Source organism: Etheostoma cragini, chromosome 6 (assembly GCF_013103735.1).
Source record: "Etheostoma cragini isolate CJK2018 chromosome 6, CSU_Ecrag_1.0, whole genome shotgun sequence".
Classification (NCBI taxonomy): domain Eukaryota; kingdom Metazoa; phylum Chordata; class Actinopteri; order Perciformes; family Percidae; genus Etheostoma; species Etheostoma cragini.
Window position 1 is genome coordinate 18,946,210 of NC_048412.1, and position 8,098 is coordinate 18,954,307.

The 8,098-nt window shown below is 39.7% G+C and overlaps 2 protein-coding genes across 4 annotated transcripts in view; one reads left to right on the forward strand and one right to left on the reverse strand.

The window, feature by feature from the left end:
- Positions 1 to 3,228: 3,228 nt before the first annotated feature.
- zgc:92912 (uncharacterized protein LOC436805 homolog) overlaps positions 3,229 to 8,098 on the forward strand; it is a 5,149-nt gene continuing 279 nt past the window's right edge. Inside the window, exons 1-5 of the mRNA XM_034874375.1 lie at positions 3,229 to 4,021; positions 4,926 to 5,073; positions 5,381 to 5,539; positions 6,031 to 6,082; positions 6,401 to 8,098. The exon at positions 6,401 to 8,098 is cut by the window's right edge and continues 279 nt beyond it. Of these exons, the coding sequence (XP_034730266.1) occupies positions 4,020 to 4,021; positions 4,926 to 5,073; positions 5,381 to 5,539; positions 6,031 to 6,082; positions 6,401 to 6,417 (378 nt within the window). The 5' untranslated portion in view covers positions 3,229 to 4,019 and the 3' untranslated portion in view covers positions 6,418 to 8,098. The remainder of the gene's footprint in view (positions 4,022 to 4,925; positions 5,074 to 5,380; positions 5,540 to 6,030; positions 6,083 to 6,400) is intronic.
- Positions 7,039 to 8,098, reverse strand: part of tapbpl (TAP binding protein like) — a 22,970-nt gene continuing 21,910 nt past the window's right edge. For all 3 annotated transcript variants that reach the window (XM_034874263.1, XM_034874265.1, XM_034874264.1), the window contains one exon: positions 7,039 to 8,098. This exon is cut by the window's right edge and continues 857 nt beyond it. The gene's annotated coding sequence lies outside the window, so the exon portion shown is untranslated.

Sequence of the window (8,098 nt, forward strand, 5' to 3'; positions counted from 1 at the left end):
CTAAAAAAAGCCTTGTTTTATTCGTTCTAACCTACATAAATTCCATTTGCTCCTAGTCAACGACAAGTTGCAGCTTTTGTTCTGCAGGTGTTGTTCGAGATGAGCCAGGTCAGCGCAGAATCGATCACCGCCCGTTGCATGCCGGTTAGATTTTTGTCCGACTTGCTCCGATGTCATACACACGAAGGCAACGATAACCTCACGAGAGCAAGGCGGCTGAAGTTCTGTAATTAAAACAACGAGAGACTGTGTACAAGGTTATATGTGCGTCTGATACATAGACTGTATATTAACTGTCTATGGTCTGAGAACATATTTACTAAATCGGAATTGCACCACAGTGTTTCTGTCACTTCCTGTTCAGCCTGGAGGCTGCTGAAATCAGCTGGAAACTGTCCAACTTGACTGCAGATTTTTGCCACCGCCCACAACTGCTGCCGCCTGCTCTCGTTCACTTTACGTTCACTACAGGCGAGGCACAGTTCATCTCGAACAAACCTAATGTGCTGTGGATTTTTGTAAATTGCAATACAGGCTGTAGGTGGTGCCAGAGGTAGTTTAAAAAAGAAAAAATGTAATTACATGCTTCATGTAGTACTACTCAAACATGGGGTTAGTTTCAGCAAATATGCCAGAACATTAGTTTTATAAGTCTTATCTACTGCATCTTTAAGTCAGTGAGATTTAGAATTTGCAAAGCAATAATTGATATATATGTATTGATCTTTCACAGATATGCACAGCAAACATCTGAGCATTTGTAAATGTAAGACATGTCATTTTAAAAACAAGGGCATCAATATGCTGCTGCTCCACGAAGACCTTTCTCAACATTTTAGAACACGGCTGCATGGATTTTCTCCCATTCCACCCCAAATGCATTAATGAGGTCAGGCTCTGATGTTGGGTGATGAGGCCTGGCTCCCAGTTGGTATTCCAGCTCTTCTAAAAAGGTTTGAATGGGTTTGAGTTCAGAGCTCGGTACAGGCCAGTCAAGTTTTTTTTTTTTTTAACCTGTGCTTTGTGCACAGGGGTGTTGTTCTATATTAAAAAAATGGTCGTCCTCAAAGATAAATCTGAGTGGTCATGAGATGATTAAATGCAACATGTGAACACAACACAAAAGTTTGTAGACAAGGATGTCCATATACTGAAGATGGTAACACAATTTGGTAAGTTTCATTTTTCCAATGGCCCTTTGACTGACTTCACTCCTTTGACTTATCCTAAATATAGTTAAGACTCAAAATAGAAAAAGGCAGAGGTTGTAGGCTCAACTGGGACTTTATTAGGAACAAACCCTTGTGTTGTCCTCGGGTCAAATTTGACCTGTTTTTAAAGTTTTTTTTACATCAAATTTCCCAAAAATTACATGGATGCATGGATGTACGTTGCATGGAACCCACACAAAATTCTTAACAGGTAAAATTAAGTTCTACTTTTATTGCATTTTGGGTGTTATATTCAATTTTATAGCATTTAAAAAAAAAAATGTAATGGTTTCAAAACATAACATACTAAACTTTGTCTGTCTTTGTCTGATCACAGACTAAACAGTCTGTGATCCACTCAACATCCTCTGATCATAACTATTAGTCAAAATAATTCATGATGTCTGCATTGTTTTAACTCAAAAATTAGGTATTAGGTTTGTTGACCATGAATAAAAAAGCATTGAAATAAGTGACAAGTAAGCACCAGGTCTCCGGACTTTGCTTGAGGAACAGGATGAGCTTCTTTTTGGAGGCAATGTGATGTAATATTACCCCATGGACTAAACAAGATTATAGAGCGGACCAAACATTGAATGCTTGTAATTACAGAAATTTTTGCTACATTTCAACACTAGCAAAAAAATTATGGAAGTTTGACACCGACCACTAGTTCCTGTGAATTCACGTAATCTTAAAACAGAATAGAACAGATTACATTTTCTTAGTTGTTTGGATTATTTTCCTTAAATTTTCGTCTTTCAGTCATACAATAATGACAAGTTAAGAAAGATCTCAGTGGTTTTCTCACATTGGAGAATATGCAGAATTGCCAAATCTATATTCTGAAACAGGGAGTAAAAGACCTTTTTTCATGACATGTCATAGTAGGAAAAGCACTGGTGTGTTCAAAACCATTAATGATGGCTGCATTCCACTTAGGAGAGGCCCTGTTATTGTGCATGCTGACTCACTGAAATAGCTTACCGGGACACTTGATAGAATTGAGCCATTGTTAAAGTTATCAATTCCAGCTGTGCATTTCCTACTATGACAAGTCAAATTATCTGCCGTGAAAAAAGTCAAACATCTTCCAGATTAGGTTTCTTATGGAAGTCTTCTTTCCGTTGCTAATAAAGTTGTACATACAGGTCATAGAACGAAAGCCAGTGGCTCTGGTGATTCCTCTCTGACCGCAGTGAACTTGTGATTCTGTCCAGTATCCAACTTTAAATTTGTGTTAAAATCATAGTCAGTCAACAGAAAATTGGAACTGGAAACAGTTTTGTATAGCCGATTAATATTTTAAGTCATTGAACACATGCACGCACCTTTAGGGAAGAAATGCACCCAAATCTTTGGTCCCAGCTTCTCAAAATTGAGGCTGTGCTACGGTCATTTCATTGTTAATTTTGAACGGTTGGTTTAACATAACAAGCTATTTAAAGACATTATCTTGGGCTCTGAAATTCGTTTTGATATTTGGACAAAGCATTTAATAAACCTTTAACAAATTAATTCATGATGCAAAATTAATTTGGGTTATTAATTTCCTTAAACACAAGTTAGTTAGTTAGTTAGTTAGTTAGTTAGCTGGTTAAAATAAATAACAACTGTATTCTTTATGTTTGGGAAAATAACCAAAGCAAATGAGTAAAAACTTGGCATGAAATCCAAAATTAACACTTGTTATTGATAACCTAGGTCTATTTATCTTAAATAAAAAATGTAAACACAGGAGTGTACAAAACTGTACGAGACATGCCTACTGTAGGCTACTGTTAGTAATTTAAGTAGATAGTGGATACAGAAATGGGAAATGAATGCTATTCCGACTATTTCATGCCACCCCTGCATAAGTCAGGGCCCCGCTGGGGCCACCCCAGACCCGAAAAAGTGTGGACACACCACTGCACTCTGTAGGCATCCACTGTACCGCAGTGTCGTCCTGCCGCCCTATCCGACAAAGAGAGCTGCAGTACTGCAAAGTGTGAGGGGAGAAAGACAGAGGGAGGGGGGGGGTACCGCACTGTCGTTACGAGTCCAAGTGGAGAAGACAGGAGGAGAGACGCATTATTGCAGTAGCCTACAGTGCCACAGCACTTCACACGGGCGAAACTACTGCACTTCCCCACCGAACGCACCTCTGTCTGCGCAGGGAGAAAGCGAGATAAAGGTGGGGGTGACATAATAAAAGACGGACAACTGATTTCTCATGACTGGACTTTATATCCCTTAATTTTTAAATTGCACGCATTCGCAAGTAGAAGAGGCAACTCAACAACCAGCCAATCAGTGCTGCGCTGTAGCATCCAGGAGCAGCTCCGTAAGGACTCAGCATCGCTCGGAGGAGCTGCATGCAGCCCTGCAGGAATATGAGCATCCGTGGGTTTCTCTTGAATGGATTACTAATTTAGAAGTACTTTTCTCTTGAGCTCACATCGCTTCTGCTTCACTTCCTGCTCTCCAGTCCAGTCCCACAGTGAATTATCGCCCGGCCCGTTTACGTGTCTCGGTGTATTGCGGTACTTTGCTGACGAGTTGCAATATAAATGCATTGCTAGAAGATCTGCTCCACTGCGCCAAGACCCTCTGCCTCTGTTTACTGTTAGCGCGGCACTTCAATAACTCTGCTTACTGCAAATTTGGACTTTCGTTTGGACCAGTGACTAGAAATTCTCGTCTTGTTTTTTTGTTTTTTTTCTTGCAGTTTTTTCTCGTGTTGTATTTCAAACCCTCCCTCTCCACCTCACAGCCCTCACCCCCGCCTCCGCTGCCCGTGAGTCAGTTCAAACAGCTGCATAGAAGATGTGAGTATTAATGCGGCTTTTCTGCTGCGCTTTTTTCACATTAGCAACATTAAAAAGATACGTTAAGCTTCTCTGGATAAATAGTCTACTCAAACTAGTTTATTTCCTTGTATGTTTTCATTTTTGGGGGTCGAAAACTGAATTGATTTCTTTCAGCTTGATGGATTCTGCTGACGCAAGTGAAATTTTCCATCTCACCATCACTAAATGATGTATTCAGGGGTTGACTGCTGTCGTTGTGAAGTCTTAGGTAGAGTTTCATTGAGTTTTTAAAGACAATTTTAACACCATAGATTAAAAAAGAATGCATTTGTTACACAATATATTGTGGGTCAGAGAGTTTTTAAGGTCATGTTGAGGAACATCCATGTTCAATGAATACTGGTTCACGAGGTTAACGCATTCTTCTTCCTTATCTGCACAATTATTTTGTGTATTTGATTTGTATGATTTAAATTCAACTGTCCATCAGGTTGAGTCAGTTTACCTTTTCTCCTCAGTCCCACCCAACTCTCTGTAATCAATCACAAGAACTTCCCTGTTTTTCTCTTCCATTATTTAGCTAGGACTGTCCGTTTTTTTGCTTCCCATCTGCGGCCTATATTTTCTTTCCTCCCATTGCATCTTCCAAATCCCCAACCCTTCACATCCAATTGTAAGCATTTCTCCCCCTACATCTCTACTCCCCCCGCATATATGCAATTTTCTCCTTTTTCTACAGTATGTGGTGGCTTTATTGGTCCTCTACAACTACATAGTTTAATTTGCTCCTGTACCTGAGAATCGTTTTCCTATTAGATTAAAGTGCTCTCTACATGTCATAAACATGCATCAGTAATCAGTAATAGCAAATGGTCCTCTTTACTCCAGCGTTCCTCTTTCTCCTCCTTGTTCTACTTATCAGGTCTGCCCCAGATGCTGCTGCTCCAGGTGGAGCCCCAGGTGCTCCGGGAGCCCCTGGTGCAGATGGAGCCCCAGGCGGCGCACCTCCTGGCCCACCCAACACCTCCAGCAACCGCAGGCTACAGCAGACACAGGCCCAAGTCGAGGAGGTGAGCTGGACCGGACCAATCTAGGATTCTGGGACAGAGTTTGATATAACATGCAATGTGTCAATATTAAAGCAGTTTAATCACAAAATATATGGACTTATTGTATATATAAATATGTGTGTGTCATAATTCTTGATCAGAGACAAACAAGCATGTAAAATACTTATGTTCTCTGGAAAGGTCTGGTTTTCCTGTTTGCAAATGGATTGTGATTACTTACTCTCATTGCTTCCTTTCCTTTAACCACTCTTTGTCTCTTCTCCCCACCACTGCCAAATGCTGTCTCATCCTCGCCGCTGTTTGCTAGGTGGTGGATATCATGCGAGTGAATGTGGACAAGGTTTTGGAAAGGGACCAGAAGCTTTCAGAGCTGGATGACAGAGCGGATGCTCTCCAAGCCGGAGCCTCCCAGTTTGAAAGCTGTGCCGCTAAACTAAAGAACAAGTACTGGTGGAAGAACTGCAAGGTGGGCACATTAGTATTGGTCCATTAACAGATTGTTGTTACTGTAAGAAACTTACAACGTAGTCGGAGTGTGAATTAACAATATGCCTATATTTGTATGTGGTGCATTGAGATATATATATATATATATAGAGCTAGTAGTGTGAACAAAATCCTCATCTTTTATTTTAAAGCATTGAACAACTGTTCATGCTGATGTCAGCTGAAGCGAACATAGTGTCTGTTATAGGGATCATGCTCTCCACTTATCTTTTAATGAGCTGCTGTGGAAGACTGAGCAGATGCTTTGAGGAAAATGGGAAACAGAAGTCTTTTTGTATATGGTTTTCACTTCAGTCTCAGAAATATACAAAAGATTGCATGTTTAAAGCACAACAATGTTTTCTTATCTTTTCTGTTTGCAGGCATTGGCCTCCACAGATAGTTCCGGTGTATCTTAAATTCCTTTATAATAAGTCCCATTATAGTAAATGTATTGTTTTCTTATTTCAGATGATGATCATGATGGGTATCATCGGAGTCATTGTGGTTGGAATACTATTCTGTAAGTAGGATTTTGATACTTAATTTTACAGGAAATTAAGACACAGAGGGACAACACCAAAATATTAGTATTTCTGCCCAAACAAGCCCATGTCTGGCCTGCTTACTTCTGCTCTGATTGTGAAATATTCATGACTTCCAATTACAGTAAATGTTTATGTTACTACCTTTACCAATATTAAAAAACAAACCTGTGAATACAATATATAAGGAGAGAAAAGTTGACTGTCCTTTCCTTGTTTTGTTTTAAGTGATGTATTGCCAGATCCATTAGACTAATGAATTCCTCTTTCTCTCTCCATCTCTCCGTCACTCACAGTGTACTTCTTCTACTGAGCTTGGCCCATCAATACAGATGGATATGGACTTGAGAATCATATGAAAGGGAAGAGAAAAAAAGATACCCAAGCGCCACTCCTCCCCTTTTATCTGTCCTCTCCTTCCTCTCTACACACAGTCTTCCATCAAACCATCTTGCACTTAAACATGACAGTAGTGTTTATAGGTGTGTCTGCTCTCTGTCCCACTCTCCCTCCCTTCTTGTTTCTTTCTTCCACTGTTTTAAATCTCACTCACTCTCCCCTGTTTGCACCTCATGTATTATTGAAGGACGCAGCAGGCGGAGTAAAAGAGGAAGAAAGGAGGGGAAGGAGGGAGAGAGAAAATTGTTGTGACACGGAAACACACAGGGCTAAGCCCTCTGAACGATGCCATGGGGGGAGATGTACAATGTACAGAATGTGTGCAGGGAGATTGATGAATAGTTTGCAGTCCTTTCTACCACAGATATACGCCAAAGCTTGTTGATTTTACTTTTTGAGAATCCTACATTTATAATTGATACTGACATGCCTAACTAACACAATCCTTCTCTCACAATTGTTACCATCATTGCTACTTACTAATACAAGGTCATCTTAGATTAAAATTAGTAGCATTTTTTGTTGTTGTATGTGCGTGTGGGTGTATTGGTGATCCAAAGCATTGTAGCCAGTAGCTTTTTCCAGAGTTTAGCTGATTGGCTTTTATTATTAAGAACTTGTTTGTTTTCTTTCCTGTTTAACTTTCTGCAACGTTCAGTAATGAAAAAAAAAAGAAAAAGGGAAAGAAACTCTGCGAGTGTAAGGAAAGGAAAAGTGAGTCATGGAAAAATAGTAAGCATTCTTACCTGGTATTAATAACAAACTTCCTAAATACAAATTTTGGACTGATAAGCAATTATTGATAAAGTAGTCATATAACTATGCTTAATTTTACAATGGCTTTCATACCACAGGTGGGGCCAAAATATAAGTGTTAGGCTCAGTGGCATAGTAATATGCACAGCAAAACAAACTAACAGACAATTTACACGTGAACTGACCCAGAGGAAGGTTTCTTAACTCTGACTTGAACAGAGTCACAGCCATAGACAGATGAATGTGGAACATCACATTTATTGTAAAATATAACTTGTTTTGGAAGATGTGCAGACAAAGTGTTTGTTTGATTGTTGTTTAAGTTGGCCTGAGCCTCAAAAAGCAGGAAAATGGGAGAAAGGACATGATTTAGAAACACATAGCCAACTGGCTCTCCCATTCCCATCAGTAACATTAAAACAGACTCCCCTGTCACCTGCAGTATGGTAATGGCCAAAACAAGGTGTTTGTCTCTAAATTGCATGGCAAACCGTGTCCATAATTTTGCCTATTCGTGTGATCTGTGTATCTGCCATTTCTAAATCTAACTGCCGATTGTACATTTAATTTGGTTAGTGGTTTAAACGACTTGTATAATGTCTTTCTGTTCTGATAATTACTGCTTATGCAATGCAATGATGGCCAAGAGCTTGCCAAATGCGGTTATTTCAGTTGTTTTTGAGATAAAACATATTCAGAGATGGCAAACAACTGCTACTATATTGAACTGTTAAAAACATGTAGTGGATATAACAATAGTACACATAGGTGAGATTATGATCCTGAAAATGTGTTTACAAATTCTTTCAAGGGTTTTCTTCGGGGGGGGGGGGGGGGGG